Source organism: Callospermophilus lateralis, chromosome 7 (genome assembly GCF_048772815.1).
Source record: "Callospermophilus lateralis isolate mCalLat2 chromosome 7, mCalLat2.hap1, whole genome shotgun sequence".
NCBI classification, from domain to species: Eukaryota; Metazoa; Chordata; class Mammalia; order Rodentia; family Sciuridae; genus Callospermophilus; species Callospermophilus lateralis.
This window is the reverse complement of record NC_135311.1, coordinates 6,948,381-6,970,122: the sequence shown is the minus strand read 5'-3', so window position 1 is coordinate 6,970,122 and position 21,742 is coordinate 6,948,381. Positions and strand designations below refer to the sequence as shown.

The following is a 21,742-nucleotide window of genomic DNA, read 5'->3' as shown; positions in this document are numbered from 1 at the left end:
GGGGAAGATAATTCATGTTTAGGGTGATCAACTATTGTCCAATTCCATGACTAAAACACTCAGGGTCACCCCGGATGAACTGGGCTGTAGGAAGTAATCATACAAGAGACAGATACCTTTTTCTTTGGGTCCTGTGACTGCTGCTCTGACCTTAGGGGTCCACAGAAAGACAGAGATTGAGAGCACATGCTGAACCCTTTTATTGAGGGGAAGCCATGAGGCAAGGGGTCAGGTTTCAGGGGGTTGAGCCTAGCTTGGTGATATCAACCTGTCAGCAGGTTGACTGACATCTAGGAAGGCACACCCAAAGGCAGAGCAAGAGAAAGGGACACAAAAAGGGAGTTTTCATGGAACATTCTATCCCAAACAGGGCAAAGGGGTAGGATTACAAAAGGATATGTGAGTGTAGCTCAACCCCAGGGGTATGCCTACTGGTGAAACTGGCCTTGCTATCCAGCAGGGGAAAAGACCGAGTCAGGAGTCATGGCACTACCACACCAGACTACAGTGATCTTTCAGATCCCTGTGGTGCATGAGGACTGGAAGGTGTGGTAACTCAGTGTGGCTCCCCACGAACTATAGCTACATAAAAGAGGTAGGTAATTGAACTGGACCTTTGAAATATTTTTGAAAACCATGATAGAAAGGAAGGATAGAGAGGTGGCAGATAAACACGCATAGTGGATTCTGTTGGATATATTCTTCCTAGAGCTCTTTTTTTTTCCTAGTAAAAGTATACGAGTAATATAAACTTGTTATAAAGAAATCAAATATTAAAAAAAGTGCTAACGCTCTTCCCCAGGATGACACTGTCTTTCTCCAGAGGGACCCCTGATAATAGTTTGAGATGCGTCTGTAAGAGTTTCCAGATATGTAGTTGGTTAGTTTTAGTTTTCTACATTAATGTGGGAAGAGGAAGAATAGAATTCTAGTCCTAAATTTAAATTTAGGACTTTTCTCATTCAGTTAGAAAAGATAGATGACAAGAAACAGATTTGAAGCTTAGCCGTTTTCTTTTTTTCTATTTTTCCTCTATTCCAAGACACTAATAGGTAACAAAATGCATAAAATTGTATACAAAGGAAAATACGAAGTTTGAAATTGATCAAATAAACTGGAGAATCAGTTTTTCAATAATCAGTGACTTATTTGTTATCCCGCTAGCCTTTTTTTCTTTTTGTTTTTGTGGTACTGGGGATTGAACTCAGGACTTTGTACATGCTAGGCAAGTTCTCTACCACTTAGATACATCTTCAACATTCCTACTAGTCTGTCTTTCTTTTTTTTTGTTATCAGGGATTGAGCTCAAGGGTACTTGACCACTGAGCCATGTCCCCAGCCCTATTTTGTATTTTATTTAGAGACAGAGTCTCACTGAGTTGCTTAGTGCCTTACTGTTGCTGAGGCTGGGTTTGAACTCATGATTCTTCTGTGTCAGCCTCCTGAGCTGTTGGGATTACAGGCCAGCACTACTGCATCCAGCCCTTTAGTCTTTCTAATAGAAGTCTAAATGTTTTAGACTAAAAGGACCCAATCAGAACAATTTAGGGGAGGGAAAGTTTATTTAAAAGCTCATAGTTTCAGAGGTCTTAGTCCATAGAAGGCTGGCTCCATTCCTTGGGGCTTGAGGCGAGGCAGAACATCATGGTGGAAGAGTGTGGCAGAGGGAGGCAGCTCACATGGTGAACAGGAGGGGAAGAGAGAGACTCCACTCCCAGAAATAAAATATATACCCCAGAGCCACACCCCCAATTCCCACCTCCTCTAGCCACACCCTACCAGCCATAATTACCACTCTGTTAATCCCTGTCAGGATTCACTGATAGGATTGAGTTGTAAGAGTATTAAACCAATCTCCTCTGAACCTTCTCGCATTGTTTCACACAGGAGCCTCTGGGGGATACTTCACATCCAAACCATAATACTAAGCTTCTGAATTTTTTAGTATTTATTCCTTTCAAAGGAATTCTCCTTTGAGAATCTGATGAGAACTATGCAATTTTTCCCTCCCCATATAGGCTTAAAAATTTTTATTTTTTATTTTTATTTTTTTTTAAAGAGAGAGGGAGAGAGAGAGAATTTTAATATTTATTTATTTATTTTTTTAGTTATCGGCAGACACAACATCTTTGTTTTTGTATGTGGTGCTGAGGATTGAACCCGGGCCGCACGCATGCCAGGCGAGCGCGCTACCGCTTGAGCCACATCCCCAGCCCCAAAAATTTTTATGATATTTTGTTTTTGGGTCTACATATTTCTTAGTTCATTTTTTTTTTGAGAGAATTTTTAATATTTATTTTTTAGTTTTCGGCGGATACAACATCTTTGTTTGTACGTGGTGCTGAGGATCGAACCTGGGCCACACGCATGCCAGGCAAGCGCGCTACCACTTGAGCCACATCCCCAGCCCTAAAGTTCATTTTTTTTAAAAATATTTTTATTGTAGATGGACATAATACCTTTATTTATTTATTTTTATATGGTGCTGAGGATCGAACCCAGGGCCTCATGTGTGTGAGGCAAATGCTCTATCACTGAGCCACAGCCCCAGCCCTTGAAGTTCATTTTTTGAATTTATTTTTTCTAACAGCCCTCTCTGAGGTTCTTTTACACCAAGCTTCCAAATCTATGCAAAAAGAAATGGACAGGACTGTGGTTGTAGCTTAGAGGTAGAGCACTTGTCTAGCATATTCGAAGCACTGGGTTTGATTCTCAGCACCATATATAAATAAATAAAATAAAAGTCCGTTGACAACTGGAAAAAAAAAGAACAATAAAAAAAGAGTAATGGAGAGAGGCCTGGCATGGTGGTGCTCACCTGTAATTCCAGCTTCTTGGGAGGCTGAAGCAATAGGATCACAAATTCCAGGCCAGCTCAGTAACTTAGCAAGACCCTGCATCAAAATAAAAAAGGGCTGAGGATATAGGTTAGTGGTAAAGCATCCCTGGGTTCAGTTGTTAGAACAACAACAACAACAAAACACACACACACACACACACACACACACACACACACACAGCCAATGATTAGAGTGTTTGGCCCCTAAGTCTACCAGCTGAATTTACTCAGGGCTGGTAAACAGGAAATTATGCTTGATATGGTATCCTAGTACCAAACTTATGCCATAGGCCTATATACTTTTTATAGCATTTTTGGTTATTTTCACATATTTCTAGTACCATTTGATCTACATGTTATTAAAAGTCAGTCTTTTCTTTTTGGAACCATGGATTGAACTCAGTGGTACTTAACCACTGATCTACATTCCCAGTCCTTTTTATTTTTTATTTTGAGACAGGTTCTCGAAAGTTGCTTAGGGCCTCATTGAGTTGCTGAGGCTGGTTTTGAACTTGAAATCCCCCTGCCTCAGATTCCCACATTGCTGGTATTACAGGCATGTGCCCACCATACCTGGCAAAAGTCAGAATCTTGCAGAAAATAATTAAGAAACATCACTAGAGGAGCATACCAACTTAAGGTTATCTGGGTAAATGTTGACATTATTAATCAATGAGGACATTCTACCACCACAGTATCAAGAGCTAAGCAGAACTCAGAAGAAATCCTATTAAATGATTTTTCAGCATGTTTGCCAAATAAGTTCTTGGAGAAAAATATTGACTGACCCATTTGTATGGTGTGGGCAGAAGCCATCTGTTGCACTTCTTGCACCCAAACAGATGGGGTCCAGACCTGTACACACTACCCATATGTGATAGGCTTTCCCGAGAACTTTGATTATTCAACAGTGTTGGTAAAGATCTTGCTGTAAAGAGATCTACATCAAATGTATTGTGGAGATTAGGAAGATAGGATTCCATTTCCTAGGAACCAAAGAATTTGTAATGGCAAGATAAACCCAGAAACAGATGGAAAAAAACTTGATATTTAAATAGGTATGAATTAACAATGCAAATTAACATATTATGAATTGAGTACAATTTATTTACTCATGTTTTTTGGAGGGTACTAAGGATTGAATTCAAAGGCACTCGGCCACTGAGCCGCATCCCCAGTATTTTATTTAGAGACAGGGTCTTACTGAGTTTCTTAGTGCCTTGCTTTTGCTGAGGCTAGCTTTGAACTGAGGATCCTTCTGCCTCAGCCTCGAGAGCCACTGGGATTATAGGTGTACACCACCACACCCAGCAAATTGAGTACGAATATTGAGTCAAGAATTATCAAAGTAGGGGCTGGGTTTGTGGCTCAGCAGTATAGCACTTGCCTAGCACATGTGAGGCCCTGGGTTCGATCCTTAGCACGCATAAAAATAAATAAATAAAGGTATTGTGTCCAACTACAATTTAAAAATAAATAAATATTTATTTATTTATTTATTTATTTATTTTTTTTTTTTTTAATATTTATTTATTTTTTTTTTTTAGCTTTTGGCGGACACAACATCTCTGTTTGTATGTGGTGCTGAGGATCGAACCCGGGCCGCACGCATGCCAGGCGAGCGCGCTACCGCTTGAGCCACATTCCCAGCCCTAAAAATAAATAAATATTTAAATAAAAGAATTATCAAAGTAGATTTGGGTAAATTAGCATAAATTTTCCATTGATAATGAATTAAAATGTATATACAAAGCTGGGTGCAATGGCTGGCACACACCTCTGATGCCATTTTTCTTGGGCTGCTGAGGCTTACAGGAAGATTGCAAGTTAAGGCCAGCCAGGGTAACATAGCAAGACCTTATTTCTAGAAAAAGAATTCATGAAAAAAGTATGTGTAAGCCAGGCATAGTGGTAGCATCTGTGGACTCTTGAATGGGAAAACTGAGGTGGAAGGATTCCCAAGAGTTGAAGGCTAGCATGGCCAACATATTAGAAACTATAGAAAAGAAAAAAGTGTGGGGGCTGGGGTTGTGGCTCAGTGGTAGAGCACTCACCTTGCACATGTGAGACCCTGGGTTCGATCCTCAGCACTACATAAAAATAAATAAGTGAAATAAAGATATTGTGTCCAACTACAACTAAAAAATATTTAAAAAAAAGAAAAAAGTGTATATTTATTTTTAACGAAAGAGGCTCATTTCATATTATAAAATACTGTGGAAGGGTAGAAAGTGAAAAAGCATTTTATTTTTCAGTCTTTTTTAATTTCATGAGCTTTTTGATATTCTTTGTGTTCACTTACGCATATATTTCTCTTAAGTGAGAAAGTTTTTCACACAAAGAATCTTAAGTGAGAAAGTTTTTCATACAAAGCATCTTATTATACCTATTGATCTGCATATTGTTCCTTTTACTTAATGATATAATTTAGATTTTTTTCATCATAATACCTAGACATTTCTTCTCCTGTTTAATGGATACATAGTTGTTATGAATTTAATTCTTTTCTTTTTGATAGTTTATTTGTTTCTCTTAAATTAATTTCCTTAGTTTCACTAGCCACATTTCAAGTTGTCAGCAATCACATGTGGCTAGTGGCTGTCGTATTGCACAGTACATATGTAGACCATTTCCATGATTGCGGAAAGTTTTCTTAGAAAACACTGATCTAAAGTTGTCTGGGAAAAATATCACCTCAAATTCTGTAATCTAGGTCTGGGGATGTAGCTTGTGGTGGAGTACTTACCTAAGCATGTGCCAGCCCCTAGGTTCAGTTTCCAGGAGTGAAAAAATATAATGTAATGACTCTACAGTTTTTATTAAGGAATTGAAAAGAAACTGGGCATAGTGGTGCCCAGCTGTCGTCCCGGCTGTTTGAGAGACTAAGGAAGGAGGATCACTTGAGCATAGGAATTAAAAGTTTGAAGAACATAGTGAGATGCCAGTGTAAAAAAAAAATTTTTGAAAAGACGTCATAATGTTAACATTAAAGAAAATCATGGGGGCTGGGAATGTAGCTCAGCAATAGAGAGCTTGCCTAGTGTGCACAAAAAAAAAGAAAAGAAAAAAAAAGGAAAAACATTAGGCACAGTAGCACAGTAATCCTAGTGACTTGGGAGGCTGAAGTAGGAGGATGACAAATTTGATGCCACCCTGAGCAGCTTAGTGAGACCCTGTCTCAAAATTTAAAAATAAATAAATGAATGCAGACCTAGAGATGTGGCTAAGTGGTAGACTGCCTCTGACTTTAGTCCCCAGTACTGCAAAAAAACCCAATCAATGAATAAAAGAAAATTAGAAAAACACCTGTATTTCCAGTATTTCTACTACCCTAGCATAACATTTATTATTTTTGTACATTTTTATTTATTTATGATTCTTATCATTGCAGATATATAACTTTCATACTTATTGTTATTATGTATGCAGAAATTATGCTCTACTGTCATGCATGTATTAAGCATTTATAGAATGCTGTATGTTCACATTTTTTATTTTATCACACCAAGATATTATAATTATATAGCCACTCCCTAATTGTTGGGAGTGGCTATGTAATTTATGCCATTCCTTTTTATTATTATTATTATCAATAGTGTACAAATAGCTTTTACAAAAAGTTTTTTTTTTTTTTTTGATGGTACTATGGATTGAACACAAAGCCTCATGCGTGGCAGGCAAGTATTCTACCATTGAGCTGTATCTCCAGCCCTTTTTAGTAATTTACTTATATTTTAAAATTTTAATTTTGAGACAGAATATCACTTAGTTGAGGAGGGTAGCCTCAAACCTAGGACCTCCTGCCTCAGCCTCCTGAGATTACAGGCATATGCCACTGCATCCAGCTAAAAAGTACTAATTTTGAAAAACAGAGTGTGATGTCAGGTGGGTTCTTTGGCAAATTCAAAGAATGAGATCCATAGACAAATGTACAAGTGAAGGGTAGAAAAGCAAGATTATTTAAAGCAGAAAAGGCTCCCAGAATACAGGAGTGATTCTGAGGGAAGGTACAGTCTCAGGGGCCTGTCTTCTATCTAGGGGGTTTTATGGGCTTGATCTGTCTCTGTAGGTGATTAGTGGGATGACATGTAAATATAGGATTCAGAAAGGGACCAATCAATTCTATTTTGACTTCAGCTAATCTGGAGAGAGCAGTTTCATTTCTTTCTTTCTTTCTTCTTTTTTCTTTTTCTTTTTTTTTTTTATATCAGTTGTTGATGGACCCATTTATTTATTTATTTTTTATGCATGGTGCTGGGAATCAAACCCAGTGCCTCACACTAAGAGGCAAGTGCTCTACTGCTGAGCTCCAACTCCAGGCCCTGGAGAGAGTAGTTTCTGAGCCTTTATTAGCATAACAGTGGGGGTGAGTGTTCTCTAGGTAGGTCATTGCTAGGGGTAGTTAAGGAACTATCCTGTGGTTAGGACTAGGTGGGGTCTGAAGCTTGATTTTCTAATCATGTCTTCCTCCTTCTCTGAGACCCTTTCTCTAACTGCCTGTGGGTGGTCTATCTTTCTGTGTCTCATTTTCATGGGATGTACTACTCAAAGAGAGATTATCAGCTTTCTGTCTTCTGCTGCATATTGATAGCCTTAAATTTATTTTGAAAGGAGGGGCAGAACCTGGTTTATTGGAGAAAGTAGGTGAGATGACAGCTGTGGGAAATGATCTGTGCAGAGGCACTGAGGAGAAAACCAGTTCTTTAAAAAGTTAAAAAATATACATTATTTATTGGAACAGATTCTTAAGGTGTTGAAAATACCAAGATTTTAGATAGTAGAATGAGTTGGACATTACTTTCCAGTTTTCATGTATGAATACATGACCAGTGTGACTCCATCATGTACAACCGCAAGAATGGGAAGTTATACTCCATATACGTATAATATGTTAAAATATATTCTATTGTCATGTGAAACTAAAAAGAATAAAAAATTTAAAAAGAGAAAATACTAAGATTTTATTGGTAATGAGTTCAGAACTTGGGAATAAATGTATAAAACATTTTTTTCCCCCTAGATGAAGCCGATGATGATGATGATCCAGAATATAATTTTCTAGAAGATCTTGATGAACCAGATACAGAGGATTTCCGTACTGACCGGGCAGTGAGAATTACCAGTGAGTATGTTTATCAAATCCTAGTTTTGTCTGTTCTGCATCTACCTTGTAGATTTTTGTTGGTGAAATTTGCAGCATGTTTAAGTTAATACATTTAAGTTTCCTCTACTGCTTATTTCTGTAATTCTTTAAATTTAGGTATATGTTCAGAATGCAGTACTTTATTTTTATATCCCATAGTGATGTATTGAGTTCTTATTATTTGGCAAAGATTGTAGTTGGATACCAAGAAAAATTCGAGCAGTCCCTGCCCTGTGAGATACTAGTCAAGGGAAAGTATAACATGATAGGTGCCAAACAGGTTGAGTGTAAAGTACACTTGATCACGTAAAGAGATTGTCATCTCCTAGAGTATGGTATGGAATAGGGTAGGAAGCTTAGGAAAGGATTCACAAGATGAGATGTTTTAGCCAAGCTTTCAAGAAGGTATGAGAGATTTTTGATGATTGGGAACAGAGAGGGATAATGTGAACACAAGAGCATCTGCAAACCACAAAATTATAAAGCATCAAAAAAATGTGTTTAGAAAATATCTAATTAGGTAGAGTTGTGTGAGAGGTGGTACCTAACATAAGTAGTGTTCAGATCATGGGGAAGTTTTAAGTAGAAAATCAATATAAACTGAGTTGGATTTTAGAAAGATTAAACTGGTATTTGGTTTAATACTAGTTTAATGTATTTGATGGGTAAAATTAATATATTAAGCTAGTCTGAGGACATAGGCCCAGATAAATTCCATGGCAGATCACTTTTGCCACAACCTGCTGCAAGACTGTAGTATATAAAACAATCTTGATAACTTTGAATAATTTGTTTAAAAAATTGTATCATTGGCTAGAGTTCCAGTTATGGAAAATTTATATTTCAGAAATCATTTATTTTTACTTGGAAGGCTGAGGTGAAAGATCACTTGAGTTTAGGAGTTGGAGTCAAGTCTGGGCAACATAGTGAGACCCTGTATCCAAAAAAAAAAAACAAAAAACATTGATTTTTACAAAAGGTCTACATGACCCTGTGCTAGAGTAATATGTACAATGTGGAGAAAGCAAGGTCTTACCTTTTGACCAAGTTGTACAGAAATTTTTTTTAGGCCTCCAAAAATATTTACTGTGTGTCTAAATAATGCAATATATTTCCTACAGTACTTTAGACTTAACTTTCTATTTTATTGCTTTGGAGATTAGAATACCATCTCCTTTATGAAGGTCTTCTATTTATTTTGACAAATTGTCCAAATTATCTATTGTAGCAATTAAGTTTAGAGGAGTAGGACTTAGTGGCACACAACTGTATTCCCAGCAACTCTGGAGCCTGAGGTAAGAGGATTGCAAGTTTGAGCCTGGCCAATTGAGTGAGACCATGTCTCAAAATAAAAAGGTTTGGGGAGGGTTATGGTTGTGGCTCAGTGGTGAAGCACTTCCCTAGCACATGTGAGGCCCTGGGTTTGATCCTCGCCACCACATAAAAATAATAAAGGTATTGTGTCCATCTAGAACTAAAAAAAAAAAACAGGCTGGGGATGTAACTCAGTGGTAGAATGCTTGCCTAAACATGTGGGGAGTCTCTGGATTCAATCTCTTGTACTGCAAGGGGAAAAAGAGTTAGAGGAAGCATTGGAAAGAAAGCACCAGAAGTTAAAGAGGATGCATGGAATGAAAAGGCTGGAGGATTTAGGCTTTGAGAAAACATCGAAGGAGGGACTAGGAAACCACAAGAAAATGTAGTGTCATAGAAGACAAGGAAAGAATCTTTTTAAAAGGAGGAGCTTGTCTGTAGTGTCATTTGCAGATAAGGAAATTTTCTGCTTCAAGCAGAAAAGCAGGCTATCTTATTTCTCTTCATCCGTCAGCTGGAACATACTTGTTTTCCCTTTTTGTTTATCTACTATTATTTCTGGTTACATATAATTTCTTAGCGACACTCTCTTCAATTAGAATTGATCATCTTGCTTTGCACTCTCATACCATTTTTTAATTTTTTTTTTTTTTATATACTCATTGCTCTGATAATTTCTTATTTAGCATCTCTCTTTTTCCCCTGGACTGAGAGCTTCTCCAGGGCTTTGTGTTATTTACTGCTGTAAAGTCAACGTTTAGCACAGCGCTGGCAATATTTGCCAATTAAGTAAAGAACTTTTTTGAGATGCCTGAATGAAGAGCCATCTTTCTAGTGAGAGTTCTGTGAAAACTAGGGTAAAATATAAATTTTCTTCCTACTCCTTGTCATAAAACAAATGTGACATTGGGATATTATTCAATTTTAATCCCTTCAACAGGAGTTATCCTTGTATGGGTGACTAAAATAAAAAATATAATAAAAAAGCATAAAATCATAGTTTAAAAGTTCTGTGGGGTCATATTTTTTTCCCACTTGAGAATTTGTTTATAATTTCTGTGATATGACCTTTTTGTCTCTGTTTGTATATCTTCAGTGAGAGGGAGTGCATCAGTTCTTCAAATACAGTGTGTTCTAGTCTGAACAACTGCTCAATTAACATTTCCATATTCTTCTTGTTTGTTCTTTTTTTTTTTTTTTTTTTTTTTTTTAAGAGAGAGAGAGAGAGAGAGAGAGAGAATTTTAATATTGATTTTTTAGTTTTCGGCGGACACAACATCTTTGTTTGTATGTGGTGCTGAGGATCGAACCTGGGCTGCACGCATGCCAGGCAAGCACGCTGCCGCTTGAGCCACATCCCCAGTCCTTGTTTGTTCTTTGTTGCAACAAAAAGTAATTCACTCCCAAATGTGCATATAAAAGATGTTTCTTTAGCTACTTAGGAGGCTGAGGCAGGAGGATTGAAGCCTTGACAACTTTACTACAAGGTTTGGTCTCAAAAGTTACCAAAAAAAAAAAAAAAAAAAAAAAAAGTCTGGGGGTATGGCTATAGCTCAGTAGTAGAGCACGTGTAGCATGTGCAAAACCCTGAGTTTAGTCTCTAGTACCACACATACACACACAAAGGTGTTTCTTTTCCTAAGTGTTTTTTTTTTTTTTTCCTATGTAAAACATGCCAAGTTTCATTAGTTCTCCAAAGGGCATAGTGTTCAGACCTCTCAACATCCATGTTGCTTCCTCTGGATTCTAACCTTTATTTTTCTTTAAACTTTTCCATTACATTTTATTAAGAATTTATTTATTTATTTATGGTACTAGGGATTGAATCCAGGTTTACATAGCCACTGAGCCACATCCCCAGCCCTTTTTATATTTTATTTAGAGACATGGTCTTGCTGCATTGCTTAGGGCCTCGCTAAGTTGATGAGACTGGCTTTGAACTTGCATTCCTCCTGCCTCAGCCTCACAAACTGCTGGGATTACAGGCATGCATGACCAGGTCTGGCTAAATTTTTTTTAAACATGTAGATGAATTAGAAGAATTGTATAGTGAACATGTTTTAATATAAATGTTTTAGCATAGCTATAAAGGATGAATAAGTGGGAAACCTTTTTTTTTGAGAGAGAGAGAGAGAGAATTTTTTAATATTTATTTTTTAGTTTTCGGCGGACACAACATCTTTTTTTGTATGTGGTGCTGAGGATCGAGCCCGGGTTGCACGAATGCCAGGCAAGTGCACTACCGCTTGAGCCACATCCCCAGCCCCGGGAAACCTTTTCTTAAAAATTTTTTTAGTTGTAGATTAACACAATATCTTTCTTTTATTTTTTATTTACTTATTTTTAAAAATTAACTTATTTTAATTATGTATTTATATATTTATTTTTATGTAATGCTGAGGGTCGAATCCAGTGCCTCACCCATACAAGGCAAGCGCTGAGCTACAACTCCAGCCCTGGGGGAAACTTTGAATATGCATTTGTTTTATCATGCAGCTCTCCATTTCTCTCTGTTCATCTATGAATTCATCTTAAATGCATTTAAGAGAGTTATATTTTGATTTCAAGCACTTCTCCAGCCGAATGTGGTGGTGCACCCCTGTAGTCCCAGCGACTCAGGCTGAGGCTTGAGGTTCAAAAGTTTGAGGCCAGCCTCAGCAACTTGATGAGGCCCTAAGGAACTCAAGTGAGACCCTGTCTCAATATAAAAAAAGCAAAAATTAAAAGGACTGGGATGTGGCTTGATGGTAAAGCGCCTCTGGGTTCAATCCCCAGTACCAAATAAGAAAAATAGAATAAAAAAAACCTTCTCTTTGCATATCATGAACTAAAGCTCAATATTTGTTTGTGACTTCTCATTTGTGTAAATTTATATACAATGTATTACACATTTCTTAAGTATACCATTTAATGAATTTTGACATACCTTTATTTGTGTAACTCATATTCCTATCAGGACATAGAATCATCACTGTAGAAAGTTCCCTCATGCCCCTTCCAAGTCTGTCATTCCCCTCCCCCGCCACCTCTCCCCCTTTCTGTTTTTTTTTTAATCACAAATAAGAATTGCCTATTTCAGAACTTCATATAAATGAAATCATATTATATGCGCTCTAGGTGTGAGGCTTCTTTTACTTAGTATATTTTTAAGAATCCTTCATAGCATATGTCATTAGTTTGTCCCCTTTTACTGAATTTCATGTATATATACAACAGTTTACAGAATTTTACAGAATTTCATGTATATATACAACAGTTTATCTACTTTTGTGTTACTGGGCATGTGGATTCTTTTCAGTTTTTGGCTCTCATTAATATATTCTGCTCAACTTTCTTGTGTTGGTTTCTGTGCTTATATGTTTAATTTCTCCTGAGTCAACTGTTTAGATGAGGAATCAGTAAATCCTTGATAGTTATATAACTTAGTTTTATAAGAAATTTCCAGATCATTTTCCAAAGCAGTTTTCCATTTTATATTATTATTAGAGTTCTAATTGTTCCACATCCTCACCAAGGTGTTTTTTTTTTAATTTTTTTTAACTTTTAAAATGAATTTTAGCTTTTGTTACTTACTATTAAACATTTTTTTTAAAAAAATAAACATTTGGATTTTAACCTTTTCCTTTTTTCCAATCCTAGGAATCAAACCCAGGACCTCATACATGCTAGGGAAGTGCTATACCACAGAACTATATCCCTAGCAGTTTTACACTTTTTTATGCTCTCTGAAGAAGGACTTTTATAGCTCAGAGTCCTCTAGATATGGTCTAAGGCTCTGCTGTAGTTAGTGATATGCCTGTCTTCTTGCATATGAGCATCATTTTGGTGCAGCTGTATCATACTGACCTTGAAATAAACTGAAACTTTTAGGTCTTTTTCAGACTAATTGTTTTTAAACCATGTCAACTTTTTATGTACTTAAGAAACTGACTTTTTAAAATCCTAAATGTAGGACTTTAAATTTATCCCCACCCATTCTATTTAGGTGATTTGAGAATATTGATTTTTAAATCTGTGATTAGTTGGATTGGCATTTCCTTCTATCTTCCTGTTATCTACAGATTTAATAAGAGTGTTTTCTGAATCTTCTAAATCATTGATGTAGTTGCTGAAGGGTTTAGATTCAAAGATGCATCAATTTTGTGACACACTTTTGGAGACTTATGTCTCTCTCTCTCTCTTTTTTTTTGCATTACTGGGGATTGAACCCAGGAACACTCTGCCACTGAGCTGTATTCCCAGTCATATTTATTTACCTTTCTATCTATGTATTTAATTTTTTTATAGTTGTATATGGACAGCATACATTTTTTTGTTTATTTTTATGTGGTGCTAAGGATCGAAACCATTGCCTCACACTTGCTAGACAAGTACTCTGCTACTGAGCTATAGCCCCAGTCCTTATTTATTTTTGATTTTGAGACAGAGTCTCACCAGGTTGCCCAGACTGTCCTTAAACTTGTGATCTTCCTGCCTCAATTTCCCCAGTATCCTGGATTATAGGTATTCTGGGATTACAGGTATATATACCGGGCCCTGTAAGACTTGCTTCTTGAATCCAGTCAGTGCTGTATAATTAAACAGGCCAACCAACTATGAATGTATCTAATTGTAAAATCATTCAGGTCAGATTTTCTGATGTCTTCTCACTAAAATTTAAGCTTCATGAAAGGAGAACTTTCTCTTTCATTCTCTTCTGTATCCCAAATACCTTGAACAGGTAGTATAGTTGTTGTTCCATAAGTGTTTTTGATTTGAATGAATGAAAGATAGAGATGAGGATTTTGTAAGATGCTTTGTGGGAAACAGCATCCATTGTCTCCATAGATATTCCCTTACTGCAAAATGAAAATAATTTCTGCCAACAACCTACTTTTTGGCTTTTTCACAGAAAAGGAAGTGAATGAACTGATGGAAGAACTGTTTGAAACTGTGAGTAATGATCCTTGAGTGAGAACATGGGATGGCAAAAGTAGATTCTTGGGAATGTAGAGTAGGGGGTTGGTTGGCACTGCACTGTCTTGGAGGCTCAGCCATTGAAGGGGAAGGATTGGCTAGTGTGTGTGTGCATGCGTGCATGTGTAGATAAGGAGGCATGAGCGGCTGGAGTCCCAACTCCTTGGCTCCATATGTTAATTCTTTTCTTTGTCCCCCACACCTATCTGGGGGCAGTGTGTAATTATATTTGTTTTTTTTTTTTTTTTCATTGATTTCCAAGTGTTTTAAAATTTTAGGTTTGGGGGATAGTGGGAGTGGCAGGAATGCGGAAAGGAGGAGAGTAGCAAGGATTAAAGAACAAAGTGTGGAGGAGGGTGGAGTTAGTTCTTGATAATTACCTGTGTGTCAGTGGGAAAATTGAGGGCCTGGATGACACTTTTAAAGAACTAGATTTTTTGAGTATAGCCAACATGAAATTAAGTTATCTGGCCCAACTTATCAGCTTATCTAAACTTTGAAAGTTGGAACTTATTGACAGTTTAATTTCTGGAGGCTTGGAAGTCCTGGCAGAACCATGTCCAAATCTTATCTACCTCAGTCTGAATGGAAATAAAATCAAACATCTCAGTATAGTAGAAGCTCTGCAAAACATTAAAAATTTGAAGAGTTTCGACTTGTTTAACCCTGAGATCACAAACCTAGAAAATCGTAGAGAAAGTATTTTGAACTGCTGCAATAAGTTACATGCTCAGATAGAGTTGGTCAGGAGGGTGACAAAGGACCAGACTCAGAAGAGGAAGATGAATAGTATGAAGATGAAGAAGATGAAGCTGGCTCATCTGAAGAGTATGAGAAAGAAGAGGAAGATAAAGAGGAGGATGAAGATGTAGCAGAGCCAGAATTGGGAGAGAGAGAAGAGGAAGTGAACTTATTATATTTAATGAAGGAATTCAGGATGGAGATGATGATGATTATTTTGAAGAAGGAGAAGAAAAAGAAGAGGAAGAAGGTCTTTTGGGGAAGAAGAAGAAATGAGATATTAAAGATAATAGGGAACTGGAGTTGTAGCTCAGTGGTAGAGTGCTTGCCTAACATATGAGGCACTAGGTTTGATCTTCAGCACCACATAAAACTAACTAAATAAAATAAAGGTATGTGTCCATCTATAACTAAAAACAACAACAAAAAAAAGAAAAAAAGAGGGCTGGGGATGAGGCTCAAGTGGTAGCGTGCTTGCCTGGCATGCGTGCTGCGCTGGGTTTGATCCTCAGCACCACATAAAAATAAAATAAAGATGTTGTGTCCACTGAAAACTAAAAAATAAATATTAAGAAATTCTCTCTTCAAGGGGGAAAAATATAAAGGGGAGAAATGAATTACAGTAGAGGGGGTAGAGAGAGAAGAGGGGAGGGGAGGGGGGAGGGGGGATAGTAGAGGATAGGAAAGGCAGCAGAATATAGCAGACACTAGTATGGCAATATGTAAATCAATGGATGTGCAACTGATGTGATTCTGCAATCTGTATACGGGGTAAAAATGGGAGTTCATATCCCACTTGAGTCAAAGTGTGAAATATGATATATCAAGAACTATGTAATGTTTTGAACAACCAACAATAAAAATTAATTTAAAAAAAAAAGAAATTCTCTCTTTAAAAAAAAAAAAGGAAAAGAAAAGAAAAGATGATGGACAGGAAAAGGTAACTAAATCATTCTAAGACCAAATTCCCTAGTGTTCCTGGGTGTGCAACATAGTGGTTACATCTTTATTTTTTCATGTACAACAGCTATTCCTATAGAAGATAATGTGTAATTTGTTATAGAAAAAGTGTGATTTTACTATATTTGCTTATCATTCCAAGATTCACTAGTCTATATGTAGAGAAAATTTGTCATCAATCCTTTTCTCATTAAATTCTTAGGGGCTGGGATTGTGGCTCAGTGGTAGAGCACTTGCCTAGCACGTGTGAGGCCCTGGGTTCGTTCCTCAGCACCACATAAAAATAAATAAATAAAGTAAAGGTATTGTGTCTAACTACAACTAAAAAATAAATATTAAAAAAAAATTATTGGGTTGGGGCTATGGCTCAGTGGTAGAGCACTTTCCTAACATATGTGAGGCACTGGGTTTGATTCTCAGCATTGCATATAAATAAGTAAAATAAAGGTGCATTGACAACTAAAAAAAAGTATTTAAAAAACTATACAAGAACTCTAGGACCACATTAAGAGACCAAATTTAAGAATGATTGGAATTGAAGATGGTTGTAAGATGCAGGCCAATGGAATGGATAACCTCTTTAGGGAAATAATAGGAAATTTTTTAAACCTTAAGAATGAGATGGACATCCAGATATAGGAGGCGTTAACCCCCATATAGACAAGTTTAAAAAAAAGAACCTCTCCATGACGTATAACATACAGAAATAAGGACAGATTTTTAAAAGCCTCAAGAGGAAAACATCAGGTATCATTTAGACATAAGCCAATCAGAATTACTTCAGATTTCAGCTCAAAATCTAAAACCCTGAAGAGCTTGGAATGACGTTACAAGTCCTGAGGGGGTTATGGTGGGGGGAATGGAATAACTGTCAACCAAGTTTCCTATAGCTAGCAAAGCTATCCTTCAAAATTGTAAAAGATCCAGCCATGGTGGTGCATACTTATAATCCATTCCACTAGGGTGGCTAAGACAAGAGGACCATGAGTTCAAGATTAGCCTAAGCAATTTAGTGAGACCCGATCTCGAAGGAAAAATACAAGGGATTGGGGATTTGGCTCTGTTGTTAAGCACCCCTGAATACAATCCCCGGTACCAAAATAATAATAATAAATCAAAAATAAATAAAAGCCTTCCAAGATAAGCAGAAATTACTAGGCCAGTACTACAGAACTTAAGAAAAACGTAAGGATTGGATGGCTCAGTGACAGAATGCTTGCCTAGCACATGTGAGGTGCTGGGTTCGATCTTTAGTACCACATTAAAAAAAATAGATAAAATAAAAAAGGTATTGTGTCCATCTATAACTAAAAAAATGTTAAAAAAAATAGCCAATGCAGAAGAAATAAAAATAAACCTAGAACTCACAAAAGAAGAAATTGCATTTCAAGAGTAACTAAGCAGGGGCTGGGGATGTGGCTCAAGTGGTAGTGCGCTCGCCTGGCATGCGTGCGGCCCGGGTTCGATCCTCAGCACCACATACAAACAAAGATGTTGTGTCCGCCGAAATAACTAAACAATAAATATTAAAATTAAAAAAAAAAAAAGAGTAACTAAGCAAATGAGAAACAGGACCAAATTAAACATTATCAATAAATCAAAAAGTCAGGAATTAATAAACTTCTCTCTATAATTCTATTGAATGTAAATGGTCTCACTCTCCAATTAAATGACATGGGCTGTCAGAATGGATTAAAAAATAAGATCCCAGCCAGGCACAGTAGTGTATACCTGTAATCCCAGTAATTTGGGAGGCTGAGGCAGAAGGATCATGAGTTCAAAGCCAGCCTCAGCAACTTACCAAGGCCCTAAGCAACCCAGCAAGATCTTGTCTCCAAATATAATATAAAAAAGGGCTAGTGATGTGGCTCAGTGGTTAAGTGCTCCTGGGTTCAATCCTCAGTACCAAAAACAAAACAAAAGACCCAACTATATATTGTTTGTAAGAGATTCACCTTACAGGCAAAAACAGCCACAGGCTGAAAGTGAAAGGATGGAAATTGATTTTCCATGTGAATGGAGCCCCAGCATAAGCAGGAATAGCTATTCATATCTGATAAGGCAGACTTCAAACCAAAATTAATCAGAAGAGACAAAGAGGGTCACTTTATACTGACAAAGGAAATAATAAAATATGATATAACAATAAAGGGGCAACTAATTGCAAAAAAGAGACACTACTCAAATTGAAGTGTCAGATCCCAGTATAGTAATACTGGATGATTTCAATACTGGGTGATACCTTTCTCACCATTAGATAGGTCTTCCAGATATAAACTCAGTAAAGACTCTGGACCTGAAAAATAGTATTAATCAAATGGACTTAACAGATACCTATAGAATGTTGTATCCAACAACAACTGAGTACTCTTTCTTCTTAGCAGCTCATGGAACCTTCTCCAAAATAGACCACAATATTCTGGATCACAAAGCAACTCTTAGCAAATCCAAAAAAATTGCTATAATTTCTTGTATGTTATCAGATCATAATAGAATGAAATTGGAAATCAATATGACAAAAACATGACAAACTATATAAATACATGGAGATTGAACAGTACCTTTTTGAATGATGAATGGGTAGTAGAAGAAATTGGGGGGGGGATTAAAAAATTCTTAGACTCAAATGAAAACAGTGATATAATATACAAGAATGTCTGGGACACTGTGAAGACAATTCCAAGAGGAAACTTCATAGCTATGAGTGCCTACATGAGAAAGTCAGAATGATCCTAAGTGCAGCATACCTAGTGTTGCATATCAAGGTTCTTGTGGGGGAGAAAAATCCAAAACCAGTAGAAAAAAGGAAATATTAAGATTAGAGCTGAAATCAATGAAAATTGAGAATAAAAAAAAAGTATCATGAAACAATTGGTTTTTTGAGAAAATAAGCATGATTGATAAGCCCCTTAGCTTTACTGACCAAAATAAGGGAGAAGATCTGCTAGGTTTAGTGGTGCATGCCAGTAATCCCAGCGATCAGGAGGGTGAGGCAGGAGAATCACAAGGAAGGCCAACCTCAGCAACTTAGTGAGGCCCTACGCAACTTAGTGAGATCTTGTACAAAGAAAATAAGAAGGCCTGGGAACGTGTTCAGTGTTAAAGCACTCCCGGGTTTAATCTTAGTACTATAGAGAGGGGAAGGGGGGAGGGAAAAGAAGAGGAGGAGGAGCTAAATTAATAAAATTAGAGATGAAAAAGAAGAAATCACCACAGACATCACAGATCATTAGGGACTATGTTGAATACAAATCTAGACATATACCATCTGCCAGAATTCAATCTAGAAGATAGAAAACATAGGGAGACTGGTGACTTAACAAGATAGGAGCAGTAATAACAAGACTTCCAACAAAGGAAAGCCCAGGACCAGATGGATTCTTGGTTGAATCTTACCAGACTTTGAAAAGACCTAATGCCAATACTCCTCAAATTATTCCATGAAATAGAAAGGGATGTAACACCTCCAAATTCATTATATGAAGCTAGTATCACACTGATACCAAAACCAAACCAAGGATACATCAAAGAAAGAAAACTATAGAATAATATCCATGACAAACTTAGATGTAAAATTTTTTTAATATTAGCAAATTGTGTTCAACAACATATCAAAAAGATTGTGTATCATGATCAAGTAGGCTTTATCCTAGACATGCAAGGATGGTTTAACATATGCAAATCAGTAAATGTAATTCACCACCGCAATAGAGAAAAATCACATAGGAGAAATGGTCATCTCCATAGATGGAGAGAAGGCCTTTGAGAAAATTCAGCACCCGTTCATGATTAAACAACAACAACAACAAAACACTGAAGAAACTAGGAATATAAGGAACTTACCTCAACATCACAAAGGCCATATATGAAAAACCCAAAGTCAGTCTCATAGTAAAGGGAGAAAAACTGAAAGCATTTCCTTTAAAATCTGGAACAAGACCAGATGTCTACTCTCACCACCCCTATTTAGTATAGTGTTTGAAATTCTAACCATAGCAATTATGCGAGAGAAGGAAATAAAAGGGACGAAAATAATAAATAATAAAGGAAGAAGTCAAATTATCAGTGTTTGCACAGGATATGATACTGTATTTAGAAGATCCAAAAAACACCAAAAGACTACTAAAGCTAATAAATAAATTCTGCAAAGTAGCAGGTTACAAAATCAACATTCAAGAAAACCGTTCAATTTATAGTAGTCTCAAATTCAAGACAACAACAGCAACAGAAAAGCTTTGAATAAATCTAACCAACGCCGAGGTGAAAGATCTCTACAATGAAAACTATTGAACATTGAAGAAAGGAAGACCTCAGAAGATGGAAAGACCTCCCATGTTCATGGATAGGCAGACTAAATTGTTAAAAATGGCCATACTGTCAAAAGAAGTATATATTTTCAATGCTGTCCCCATCAAAATACCCATGGTGTTCTTTATAGAACTAGGAAAAACAGTCCTAAAATTTATTTGGAAAAATAAAAGGCCCAGGATCCAGGATAGCCAAAGCAACTAGAGCCAAAGAAGCAATGATGGGGGTATCACGATACCTGACTTACCATAATATGAAAAGACAGTAGTCTTGTAAAGAAGTAGATTGTTTTCTTAGAGGTGATCCAGGGATCTTTAGTTTGAAGGCATTGGCTTTTTTTCTGGTTAAGTGTATTTGAGTGGTACCCCCCACCCTTCTACACAAATTTAGTTAGAAAATAGAAGTAGAATAATAAAGGTTCTATTCAGCAATAGAGTTTGTGGATTTGGGAGGAGGTTCTAGTCAGTAATATAGTTCATGGGTTTTTTTTTTTTTGTGTGTGTGTGGTGCTGGAGATTGAATAGTTCATGGATTTTGAAATGATTGATAAGATTTTTTTTTTTAAAGAAAAATTGCTGGGGCTGGGGATGTGGCTCAAGCGGTAGCGCGCTCGCCTGGCATGCGTGCGGCCCGGGTTCGATCCTCAGCACCACATACAAAGATGTTGTGTCCGCCGATAACTAAAAAAAAAAAAAAAAAAAAAAAAAATTGCTTATATTAAGTGCAGAGACAGGCAGGTGTGCCCTTTCTTCAGGTTGCAAATCATAACATGCCGATGGTTGTTTATTTTGTTTGTTTTGGGTCTGCATTTTTCTCCTCTTAACAATTTTTTTATGATCACCTTCCCTTTTTTTTTTTTTTGAATATTTTTTTTAGTTGTAGATGGACACAATACCTTTATTTTGTTTCTTTTTATGTGGTGCTGAGGAATGAACCCTGCACCTCACATGTGCAAGTGCTCTTCCACTGAGGTACAACCCCAGCCCAGTCACCTTAAAACCTTCTTGATTCATTCTCCTTTCTCTGTACCAAAAGAATGTTAGGCACTTATGGATACCCAGACAATCTTTAGTCTTATGCCTCTACCACTTTTTCAGACCTGTTTGGGTTTTAAATAAAGTGGAAGAAATTGACAATTTTCTGAGATAATGAATATTATTATAGGTACAATTTTATGTAGCAAGCTCTCCTTACTGTAAATCTTTTATTTATTTATTTTTTATTTTTAAGTTGTAGATGGACACAATATTTTTATTTATTTATTTATCTTTCTGTGGTGCTGAGGATTGAACCCAGGGCCTCATACATGCTCTACCACTGGGCCACAACCCCGCCCTGTAAATCTTTCTTTCTTTCTTTCTTTTCTTTTTTTTTTAATATTTATTTTTCAGCTTTCAGTGGACACAATATCTTTATTTTATGTGGTGCTGAGGATTGAACCCAGTGCCCCGCGCATGCCAGGCGAGCGCGTTACCACTTGA

General features: G+C 36.8%; 1 protein-coding gene and 1 pseudogene across 6 annotated transcripts in view; both read left to right on the top strand.

Annotated features, from left to right (window-relative positions):
• Positions 1–21,742, top strand: part of Gon4l (gon-4 like) — an 81,252-nt gene that overhangs the window by 29,475 nt on the left and 30,035 nt on the right. For all 6 annotated transcript variants that reach the window (XM_076862166.1, XM_076862165.1, XM_076862164.1 and 3 more), the window contains 2 exons: positions 7,860–7,961; positions 14,188–14,228. In XM_076862166.1, coding sequence (XP_076718281.1) covers positions 7,860–7,961; positions 14,188–14,228 — 143 coding nt within the window. The remainder of the gene's footprint in view (positions 1–7,859; positions 7,962–14,187; positions 14,229–21,742) is intronic.
• Positions 14,236–15,302, top strand: LOC143403353 (acidic leucine-rich nuclear phosphoprotein 32 family member E pseudogene; annotated as a pseudogene).